The sequence below is a fragment of the Pelobates fuscus genome, chromosome 1 (assembly GCF_036172605.1).
Source record: "Pelobates fuscus isolate aPelFus1 chromosome 1, aPelFus1.pri, whole genome shotgun sequence".
Taxonomy (NCBI): domain Eukaryota; kingdom Metazoa; phylum Chordata; class Amphibia; order Anura; family Pelobatidae; genus Pelobates; species Pelobates fuscus.
The window spans coordinates 43,516,811-43,528,769 of NC_086317.1; the positions used below are offsets into that span (position 1 = coordinate 43,516,811).

An 11,959-nucleotide genomic window follows, 5' to 3' on the forward strand; every position below is an offset into this window, starting at 1 on the left:
TACATCACTGCAGTGTAGTGTTTTAAGCTGTAATAGAGATGCTGTACCAAAATTAATAGAGAAAAAAAAAAATCAGGTTTACATTAGCACAAACATTCAGTGCGCATTCAATTTTGGGTCAGGAAATATTTTGCACAAGAGAAAATTTCCGCACACACAAACTAAAAAAAAAAAAATTATAGGGAATATTGCCCATAATCTCTGTAACCAAGTGTTTAATTTTCAATGGAGTCAAGGTTGTTTCCAGTCCTTGGCTTAATCTTATCATGCTGCTAGAGCCATTCTAATAATAATAATCAGACAATATTTTTATTTTATTTTTTACCATTCTTCATGCCCTATCATGAATGGCTTTAAAGTCATCTATTATTATATAATTATTTATTTATTTTGCTTTTTTTTTAAATATATTATCTATGAAATGTATTGAATTGAAATATATTATCTATAAAATGCATTAAAATCGCGTTAATGTAAATTTAAAAAAAAATATCACATATTATAACGCTATAAAAAAAAATTACATTCACAGGAAAGAACTAAAATCATTTTCAAAACAGTAAATTTTAATAATTTAGAAAATCTCAATAGCTGTTCACTTTAGAAATCTGCAGCTGTTTTAAATGATTTTTCTGCTAAAACTCAGCTGGCTGAGCATGATGAGAGCTGTAGAAGGGGGGGGGGGGTGAAGGTTATCCCTAGACTAGCAGAGCAGAGCTAGCCCATTGCAGGGACAAGAGCAGTGAATAACAATGTGACCTCCCAGCTGTCACAGCGCTTCACGTGACCGCAGCCAAGGAAGGACGGCTTTTTTCCCGGCATCCTCCCTGTCGTGACGCAATCAGCGTGCGTCGGCAGAGTGTGACAGAGGTGCAAGGTGACCGCTTGTTTGGATCCCGGAGAGGTAAGTGTGCCCGGGACTCGGGCTGGAGGAGTGGGTGGGTAGGTAGAGGTAGAGGTAGGTCGTTCGGGCTGAGCGACTTCATAGGCGAACGGAATGGTAAATAGCCCGGCCTGGTGTGAATAGAGCGTGACCTGCAGCCAGGGCGGCCATAGAGCATTATTATAATGGATATCTCTTATACAGGCAGGGCTGGGGGACTTATTATTATAATATTATTAATTGTAATATCTAACTGCAGGGCTTGACAAATTTGCTTTCAATCTAGGAGCCAGCTAAAAAAGTTAGGAGCCAGTTTCGGCGCCCCCCACAAAAATAAATTTTTTAAAGGGACACTATAGTCACCAGAACCACTACAGCTTCATGTAATGGCTCTGGTGTATATAGCCTGTCCTTGTAGACTTTTCAATGTAAAAGCTGCCTAAGACAGTTTTTACATTGCTGCCTAGTAACACCTCTAATGGCTGTCACTCAGATGGCCACTAAAGTGTCTCCTATCTTAGTCCACAATGTGCAGCACCTACATTCAGCGTTTCCACGCTCTGCATGGAGGCGCTGAGCGTTACCCATAGAGATGCTTTTAATTGATTGATTTTAATGCATCTCTATGAGGAGATTCTGATTGGTAATTGATAATCTGAGCTGAGAAGGTGGGCCAGCTATAGCGAGACCGGTAGGGCGCTAGGTAAAAGATAAGTAAAACCATAATTCCCATTGCGATCGGAGGGGGCCGGTGACCTAAACATACACATTCACTGACAGACACCCGGACTGACACACACACTGACAGAGAGAGAGAGAGAGACACACTGACAGATGCAGGCACACACACGGAGAGAGACACTGAGACAGACACACTGACGGACAGACACACACACTTGCCAGAGACAGACCCACACAAAGTATTATTATTGATACAATATATATATATATATATATATATAGTGTAACACAGACAAATACACATACAGACATACACACATGATAAATACACAGAAATTAGAAAAGAAATATACATATTTTTAGCAACCCTCCTAAATTTTCAGCTCAGGAGGGTGGTTCCCCTGGGGTCCAGTGGGACTGGGCAGCTGCAGGTGACAACTGGTTAGTGGGGCTGGCTGCGGCTAATGGAAGTAGGCAGCCGTGGTTTCAGACTCCTTGCTTCCGCCTCCTTCTGTCTCTCCAGCCCCGTGTGCGCCGAGAGGAAGTGAAGGGAGCTGTAATAACTTCCTCTCGGCGCTGAGGTCACACAGGGTAAAGGGCGGCTAGCTGGCTCTGCGGCATGGGAGCAGAGCTGTCTTTACCTGGTGTCCTGCCAGGTTAGCTTGTCATTCCCCTGCGCTGCCTCTGCTCAGGTAGGAAGTAATTACAGTTCTTCACTTCCTCCCGGCACACACAGCGCTGCACGGGGATCGAGACAGGAGGAGGAGGTTTGGGATGACCAATCCCAGGTGCCAGGACAAAATATTGAGTCGCCATGGCGACCTGGCGCCTCGGATTTGTCGAGCCCTGTCTAACTGGTATCCGAGCAGGGCTGGGGGACTTAATAATAAAATTATAATATCTAACTGGTATCCGAGCAGGGCTGGGGGACATTATTATTATACCTAACTGGTAGCAGGGCTGGGTGACTTATTATTCCTGCAATACTGGAAAAGCCAGTATTTACACGTTTAGACTGTAAGACAGCCGTGTAATGTAGCTATAGTAGTTCTAGTGCTAAAAATGTCCCTTAAAGTTTTCACTTTATTTTTTGTTTTTATTTATAAAACTATTTTACCAGGAAAGATACATTGAGATTTCTCTTGTTTTCAAGTATGTCCTGGGTCCACAAAACATTGCATTGATACATTAGGGTACAGTAAAATACAAAAAACATAGAACAGGTAGGAAATATATAATCAACCATGACAGGTGCATTCTTTGGGGACAGTATGGCAGAGAAAATAGATACTCATAATTTATATATTTTAAAATACTTTTATTACCAGCTACCATACTCCGTCTACTAATTGTATTTGACTTGTAGGATTTGTACATTAAGCCTAAAATCCTAAAACTATTTTTTGTTTTTCCCCCTGTCTTTATTGTCTTGTTCTTCTTCTAAGTGAGCATCACGTGTAACCATGATTCTTCAGCGCTTGTTTAGTTTCTCATCTGTCTTACGGAGCGCAGTCTCTATCCATCTACGTAGGAATATTGGATTGACGGCTGTTGCATTCAACAAGACCAGAGAGCTAGATCCTGTCCAAAAGCTGTTTGTGGAAAAGATTCGGGAATACAACACTAAGAGCCAGTATGTATAATAACATTAATCTGCCAGTAAAAATGTTTATTTCTAATTTATATTGACCGTACCAAAGGGTTGTTCTTCCAACTAATGGACAGGTAACCTCCAACAAGTAAACGTGTCCCATCCCTGCATCCTATTAATACCTAAATGTAGCCACGGTTCCTCAGTTCTTACTTGTCTTGTTGACGGGTATCCAGGGGGGGGGAAAGAGCTGTTTATATCTGTATGCACTATGCCAGCCGGGTGTCAGATATTTCACTTGGTAGTCGGCCTTGCAGAAGGAGCATCAAATACCCCCTGTTTTCTATGGAGCAGGAGGTGGAAATTAGTTAAGCGAGCAGGGAGCTTGTGCACAGCTAGAGGAACGCATTCTCCACCTCCTCTCTGTTGTACTCCTATGCATGCGCAAATGTAGACAGTTTTGGTGACAAAATGTGAGCTGGGCCAAGTTATTTAATGACTGTCTGACCACAGGGTGAATGTCAGCTCAGCTAAAACAGTGTCCACCAGCCCTCCCACATAGTCTGGAGTCTTTAATGGGAGAGGCATATATATATACCTGCAACTTAAGAGATGTTGTGGTAAGAATATTTGCTTAATTAGTTTTTATAGCTGATATAGGTGTACCCCTCCTTTCTACATAAATGAAAAGAACAAAACTTTACAACAGACATTAGAAGAAGCACTACAGAAAATCTCTGCACCTGCCTGTGCAAACGTGACCAATTTCATCATCAGAGATCTCGCCTGGAGAGTGTTCAAGAAGCACAGTTGTCAGAATATTCCAGTAAGGATTTAGAGTTGGAAACCTACACATACAGAAGTACCTCTATGTATCTACTGAACCGAATTACCCAAATACATATGGCTAAATCAATATAAATTAAATAAGAATTTTATGTTAAAGAAAGACATTCTTACCTTGCAGCAGATTTTAGGATAATTAAACACTGTCAAAGGTTCACCTAAAGCAGGATTCATCCTAATTTTATAGCCGCCTTTAACTGACCTTTTACATGCTACTGGCGCTTTAAGGGACGCTTGCGCATTCACTCCCGAGAAACGCTGGTCGGCCATCTAGGATTTGCCGAACACACAGGAAAGAGAGCTGAGCTCGGTAAGTAAAGGAAAGACCGTACTTGTAAACACAAATTCACCCCAATACCTACTGATAAACAGGACAGTCCAGCAGATGTTGGGCAAAAGGAAAAGAAAAATTGATTCTTTCGGCCAATCCTTTAGTAATGAGAACACAAATTGTAAGGGTTCCAGCCCCTGGGCTTAGCAGGGGAATAAAAAAAGCCCTTCCCTATATAAGCACATCAAATGTAGGGAAACAGAGAGAGGGAAAAACAAATAAGGGGGCTTCCTTACCACCTCTAGCTTTTGATAATCCGGAGAGATTTCTTCAATTACTATATCCTAGTAATCATAACCCAGGGAGTCCCAAACTGCTTGGGATGTATCTGGGTTCTTTCTTGGGGAGAGAATCTGAACTCCCAAGGTGGCCATATTGAAAAACTTATGGCAGGTGAGCTTTAAAAGAAAAATATCTTTAGCTGCCTAATGCTGGAGGACAGGAAAAAAGATTGCCAGTATAGGGGAGGAGGGTCCTTATTTATGTTAATTCAAAGTTTCTTGTTCCTGTCCTATGAGCTGAGAGGGAGGAGCTTAACCCATTGGTGATGCTGACCTGGATTAGCCAGGAGACAGGATTTACAGTTTCTTAAAAGGACACTGCAGACACCCAGACCACTTCAGCTCATTGAAGTGGTCTGGGTGCTGTCTCCCATTTCACATAGTGCTGCAGTGTAATACATTTACATTGCAGCTCTAAGTCTGCCCTCAGAGGGGGCGCTTCCAGAATCCAAACAGACTTTTTGTCCGTTATCTGACTCTAGACTTCCTCACGGACCTCCAGCATCAGATTTTCCCAATAGGAAAGCATTGAATAATGCTTTCCTATGGGGAGGCATAACGCGCATGCGGCCATTGCCGAGTAGGAGAGTGGGCGGAGCCTGACCCAGCGTCGAGGAAGATTGGCGCTGGATTCAGGCAAGTGGCTGAAGGGGTTTTAATCCCTTCAGGCCCATGGGAGGGGGGTCGTGAGGGAGGGGCCACTGTAGGGACCTATAGTGCCTGGAAAATGGGTTTGTTTTCCTGGCTCTATAGGATCCCTTTAAATTAGCAGAATTAGAAGAGAAGTTTGCAAAACTATGGAGGATTCCGAGAAACAGGACTGGAAAGGTAAAGTTTGGAATTCCTGGAAAAGTTCCAGGGTCTTATGAACGGCTAGTGGGACCCATCCAGAATATAATAGCCTTCATTTATAATACATTTAAATGTAAAATTGCAGAATTCTGATGCATGTAAGGATCATCTGCCAATGGTTGATGTCCCAATTCCTCAATTATCCAAAAATAACCACTCATTTTAGAGAAGTTACAGGCTCAAATGTATTTGATGGACAAGAGGGCTGATACCTCATGTAGAAGAATGTTCCACTTGTCTGTATATCAGAGCAAAGCTTTAAACACTGGAGCCACAGTTAATGGGGCTTAGCATTTGATTACAAGAGCTGAAACATTGGCTGGGAAACTGGAATGTGGGTGTTGATTTGTTAAGAAAGAGACTGGCTAATTAATTCTTGTCAGAAATACCTTAGGAAGCTTTAAAGCTTTCTGACTGAAATATGGGCTCATCTTTTTGGTCAGCTAATTCAGCATCTAAAAGTTCCCTTTGAAAATGAGAAATTATTCAGATCTGTATTTGAAGCTCTAAAACAGATGTCTGATACCTAGGAGAACCTTCTACAAGACAGAAACCTAGATGGAGTAGGAAACCTTTCTATCATGATTGGAGACAATACCCATACAAAGAGGAGAACTTTAGTTCCTTTCAGAGACGATCTAGACCAGATTGAAAGATAAAGCAACCACGTTTAGAGGTTTAAAAAAAGAACATTTTGATGTTGTTTTTTTTTTTTCCAACAATGGTCTAGAACCCCAGCGTATATCTGGATAATAAGTACCATCAAAACTGATATAATTAATAAGGTTCATGCTTACACCTTCACAACAATTCCTTTGTCCACAAACTAGAAATTTACTTCTACCATAGCACGATCGATTGCACAAGCCATAGTCATTGCATACAACGCGAACGGCGAACCCTTCCAGAGACGTTTACAGCCCATTCCACTTGCGCTATGTCTGCCACCTGGACAGAAAGAGCTAGGCCATCTATTAAAGCAGTTTGCAAATCAGCTACATGGTCTACTCTCAACACTTTTATTAAGCACTGCAGACTGGACATTGAAGCCTGACCTAGAGCCTCATTTGGGCAAAATGTATTACAGGCCATTGTGGCAAATTACCCACTTTAGTCAAGATCTTGTTTTATCCCATTGATACTGCTTTTATATGTTAGGAAAACAAGAGATTTCTACTTGCCATATACCTTCTTTTTTTTCGTATTGGTGGCACTACAAGTTTATACGTTTGTCAAATTTATGTTTATGTGTTTGTTATTACTGAGGAACTTGGAGCAGTATTAAGTTATTTATAGAATGCAGGGAGTGAGACATATTTTATTTTTACTTATAAGAGGTAACCTGTTCATTACTAGGAGGAACAACCTATTGGTACTGCCCTAATACTAAGGGGGGGGGGGGGGGAGATACATTTAATACAAATTTCTCCCTCTCCTTGCCATCACTGTATCTTGACATTTGGTTAGGTCTCCCAATTGCTTGCAGTCTGGCCACTTTTCACAAAATCACTAAAGTGGAAGTTCCCCTTTTTTCTTTAGCAGTATCAATCTGTCTGTCTGTCTGTCTTTTAGATTGATTTCCGTGGCTGAGGGTGTCAGCTGAAACTTCTAAACCAGTGCATTAATTCAAGAGACAAATGGAATTTATATTGTGAGAAGGGTGGGGAAGAGGACCTAGATGAGTGTGAAACTATTAAACTGCTTGACTTTTAACAGTGGGATGTTGCCGATAGATTTCTTGCACTGTAGTTTATATGGTATGCTGTAGTAGTTATGGTAGTTTGGTCCTTTTAATATAATTTATACACTCGTCAATGTTTTATATTACTTCTGAAATGCTGGATATATTGCATTACTATACATGTTAACAAGATTTTTCTTTTTTAAAAACTAGCTGTGAACAAATATTTATTTTCTTTACTTTGTTTTTCTTTATTTTAAAGGAAACTCAATGGCCCTGTTGATGCCGGTGCTGAATACCAGAAAGATCTGAGTGAAGATATCAGCAAACTTAATAGGCTATTCGGTGGAGGGGACATGTCCAAATTCCCAGATTTCAAGTTTGAAGGCAAGTTCTGTTACCTAAAACTGACAATTAAAATCGTATTATCAATTTAGTGTTTCAGCTGTTCCAAGTTGGGTACATTTTGTTTTCTATTTAAAACTTTCTAACCTTTTATAGCATATCTTTCACAGTAGGGTGGAGAAAAGTGACTGGGCATTATTATTACAGAATGACAACATATATCATGGTGCTGTATTAATGTATAAAGAAGAACTCTACACTACAAAGTGATAAAACAAAGGTTTCAAGGAGGGTCCTGCTCAAATGAGCTTACCTTAATGAATTGATCTTAAACCCTTAGGAAAGTGTTTTAACAATAAGACGTGTGGGGAGGGGTTCCTTTATTTTTTTTTTTTCTCTACATTTAATAGTTTATTTCAGATAATGGCTCGGTTTTCAAAATTTCATTTGTATGAACTGTTTTAATCCATAGGCAGACCAGGCTAAAAAAATATCTCATGCATATCTATAAAGCATCTTAGGAGAGGGGCCTGATGTAGTGGTTATTCTGCCATGGTGCGGTAGCAGTATTTATTTATTTATTTTTATTTTTTTCTTCTCTCTACCATGCTACTAAAACAGATTTTCTGACTAGCATTATCTGTTAATAAATAATCTGACCACTTGCACAAACTTAAAAATATCTTAAGAATTTTTCCTGATTTACCTGTATGGAGGTGATTATGGGTCTTTTTCAAATAATACAAAAATATAATTATTTTTCAAGAAATGTATACACAAGTTTATAAGTGATTAGACTACTTATATTTGGTTTTTGAGCACCCAAGGTATCATAACCATCATATAACTGAATTGGTTATGGTTCTTGGAGTGTTGCTTTTAAAGGCATTGTTGACTCCGTGAACAGAATCCACGTTGTTTTAATGTTTGTTTTATCTTCTTTCAGAACCTAAATTTGAGGAATCTTCAAAATAACCGCTTCTGGCCTGTAAGAAGAAATGTTTCTTGTACTTCTGTTGCATTGCCCACACCGATAATTTAATAAAACATCTTGCTGATCCATTTGCAGTTTTTGTTGTGTGTCTGTACAATAAAGGTTACCTTTACTGATATTTATCTTCATAGTTTTAACATTTCTATATGTCATTGGAATGGACTTTGTCCATTATAATTGGCACAAAATATGGATGATCAGCTGCCCCCCTATACAAGTTGAATCCATACATACTTTCTTTTTATTGTTTGCCATGTGTATTTCTTTCATGCATATTCGTTTTCAGATTAATATGCCACTATCACAAACTATTTATCATTTAAAGCTGGTTACAGGAACATTGTATAGATTTTGGTTTACGTCACTGGTCAGCACAATCCCCAGTTTTCTGTGCAGTTGGGTCTCCTTTTAAAGGCGAAATTTTATTATTACTGCATGAATGCATCATTGAAAAGAAAATTGACTTCTCAAGTCAGTAAGGTCAGCAAGGTTATTTACTAGAGAGAGAATTGGATTTCAAATCTAAGGCCAAAATATCTGAAATGCGAAAATTCTCCAAGTTGGCAATGTATTCAGTTCAGCTAGTTTGGCATTACATTTGATCTCCTCTTTACATTCCCCACATATCTCACTCTAGTAAATAACTCTGCAAAAATTCCAGAACCTTCTAAATCAAAGTTGCAAAGAAATCCAAATGCTCTGGAGACAAAACCGTCTTACTCCATTTTATGTGTCTTAGTGTAATTAATAACACTTTAACATAGTGTAATATATACGTGCAACATTTTTTTTATATTAAAGGGACACTATAGTCACCTGAACAACTTCAGTTTAATGAAGTTGTTCAGGTGAGAACTATAGCTCCCTGCAGCCTTTCTCTTGTAAACACTGTATTTTCAGAGAAAATACATTGTTTACATTGGAAGCTAGTAACACCTCCAGTTGCAGTCACTCAGGCTGCCACCAGAGGGACTTCCGAGTTGATGAATGCATAATTCGCATTCATCTTAACGTTTGACGTTTTCACGCTTGGGTGAAGACCTGAAACGTGCTATCAGCATATAGGAGCCACTGTGAACGCACCTTTTATGTCCTGTAGTAACCCCGAGCCTGTCATCGATTAAGAGCCGACAGTGTGGGAGATAAGATCTCCTGCACACAGCGTCGGCTCGAGCTGACAGGCTGGAGACCGAGCAGGAGGGGAGGATCACAACTGTAAGTAAACTTATTTTGTGTGTGACTGAGTGGATGAATGACTGAGTGTGGGTGAGAGAGATATCTAGAAATAGATAGAGGTAGATAGAAAAAGATAGATTGTGTGTGTGTTTAACAATATTCATTTATGGTGTGTTTGTATACAAACACTATATATATATATAGAGATTTCTCTATAGTGTTTGTATATTTACTTTGGGCTGGAGGGGGGCGGGCATAAACAGTGGTAGAGCGCTCAGTTCTTTCATAGAGCGGCATTCAATGCCGCTCTATGAAGAACCTGATTGGTGCAGCATGTTGCCACGCATGTGCATCAGAGAGCGATGACGCTTCTCTAAGAGAAGCGTCCTATTGGGCCCTGCGATTTCATCATTTTGACGAAAAAAGGGGGCGTGGAAGGACGAGGAGCTCAGTACTGGAACGGAGGTAAGTTTATATGATAAAAAGGGCTTGGATTTATATTTTTTTAATGGCAAGTTCATATAAAAGCAAGAAAGAAGGCTGGGGGACCTGTCTTTCTTGCTTTTATATGTTAACTGTAGTGATCCTTTAAAAAGAAAACGTAAACTTTCTACGCTATTTAGTAAAGTGAGCAGTCAAAGTGAATTTAAAATTTACGGTCACATTAGCCAAACTGTAAATCTAAATGACTTGCTCACTTGCTATTTTGACCTTAAATTTGGATTTCACTTTGAATTCTTACTTTTAATGATTAGCCCTGTTTTTTTTTGTTTTGTTTTTTTATATAAATACGACTTTTATTGGTCACTGTGGTTGTATCAAAATAAGTTCTGAGTGAACGTAAGTAAACTGTTTTTTCCATCCAAAGTTTGAAAGCCAAACAGGGCTGAGTGTGTTTTTTTTTTTTTTTTAACCCCTTAAAGACACATGACGTGTGTGACACGTCATGATTCCCTTTTATTCCAGAAGTTTGGTCCTTAAGGGGTTAAAGCTACAACCCTGCTTGTCTCTGGGGTTGTGACATAACAGCAGCTCGGCTCCCATTAACCCCTTAAGGATGGCGGCCGTCCTTGGGGACCCGACTCTAAATGCCGGCAGTCGGCATAGTAGAGTCGGCCGTCCAGGGGACCTACCTGCTTCACTGATGATCCCCCGCCGGTGACTTGCCTGGCATCCCAGGCAATTCCCCTGCGTATGATCCCACCCTCCTGGGCCATGTGATCGCGAGGTCCTTGAATGACAGGTAGTCCCCCTGCTGCCTGAAATAAAGTTCAACAAAAAAACAGTTTAAAATTAAATAATATATACTTGGATCATATATTTATTATATATACACACACACACATACCCTAAGTGTATTTTAATATTAAAACCGTAAAATTTATTATGATATCATTTTTCACACACAAACGGCACTTACACTGACGATGTTGTTGTGATATGTTTTACAGTTTTGAAACACTAATATTTGTGTTCAGTGAAGTCTCCGGAGTATAACCGTACCCCTCGTGTACAGGTTTTATGGTGTTTTCAAAAGTTACAGAGTCAAATATAAGGTTTGGGTTTCAGTTTTTTCACTTTGAAATTCACCTGATTGGTTACTTAGCCTTTGAGAGCGTATGGTAGCTCAGGAATGAGAATTAGCCCCATGATGGCATACCATTTGCAAAAGTAGACAACCCAATGTATTGCAAATTCAAATTAGTTTCTTTAATTTTTTCACACACAAACAAATATTAACGCTAACTTTGGCCTGTGTTTGTGACTAAGTGGCTATTAAAAAAGACTTGACATACCCCATTTGCAATACCTTGGGTTGTCTACTATTGCAAATGGTATGCCATCATGGGGGTAATTCTCATTCCTGGACTACCATACGCTCTCAAAGGCAACGTAACCAAAACTGAAAAATGTAACATGCTATATTTGACCCAAAGCACAAAGAAAACCTATACATAGGGGGTACTGTTTTACACATGAGACATCCCTGAATACAAATATGTGTATTTTATTGCAGTAAAAGCAAACAGTATTATGATCTTCCAGGCCGAGAGGAGCCCTGTCAAAGGGGTGCCAGGAGGTGGCCATCTGACCACCTTAGGGCGCCCACGAAGCTGTACTTTTTAGGTATGGCAGAGCAGACACCTGCTTACCCAGATACTGGAGGAGAGGGCGAGTGAGGCTGTTCTTGCAGCTTCTCACTCCTCCTTCGCGCGCCCTTTGTGATGCCTTTATGACATCATTCCGGCCTCAGCATACTAAACAGAGGGCAGGAGAAGTGAGGACCTGTCCCACATT

At 40.0% G+C, this 11,959-nt stretch overlaps 1 protein-coding gene across 2 annotated transcripts; it reads left to right on the forward strand.

Annotated features, from left to right (window-relative positions):
• Positions 1 to 801: 801 nt before the first annotated feature.
• On the forward strand, positions 802 to 8,603 carry ATP5PF (ATP synthase peripheral stalk subunit F6). 2 transcript variants are annotated; one of them, XM_063443016.1, is made up of 4 exons: positions 802 to 904; positions 3,010 to 3,197; positions 7,409 to 7,533; positions 8,438 to 8,603. In XM_063443016.1, the coding sequence occupies exons 2-4, from the start codon at positions 3,028 to 3,030 to the stop codon at positions 8,464 to 8,466; spliced, it is 324 nt and encodes a 107-aa protein (XP_063299086.1). In that variant the 5' UTR covers positions 802 to 904; positions 3,010 to 3,027; the 3' UTR covers positions 8,467 to 8,603. The 2 variants fall into 2 exon arrangements, with proteins under 2 accessions (XP_063299086.1, XP_063299094.1); XM_063443024.1 differs by lacking the exon at positions 802 to 904 and adding an exon at positions 982 to 1,000.
• The last annotated feature ends 3,356 nt before the right edge of the window (positions 8,604 to 11,959 follow it).

Coding starts and splice junctions, on each gene's coding strand:
- ATP5PF (XM_063443016.1), top strand. CDS start 3,028: ATGATTCTTCAGCGCTTGTTTAGTTTCTCATCTGTCTTACGGAGCGCA. Junction 3,198..7,408: donor GAATACAACACTAAGAGCCA/GTATGTATAATA, acceptor TTTATTTTAAAG/GAAACTCAATGGCCCTGTTG. Junction 7,534..8,437: donor CCCAGATTTCAAGTTTGAAG/GCAAGTTCTGTT, acceptor ATCTTCTTTCAG/AACCTAAATTTGAGGAATCT.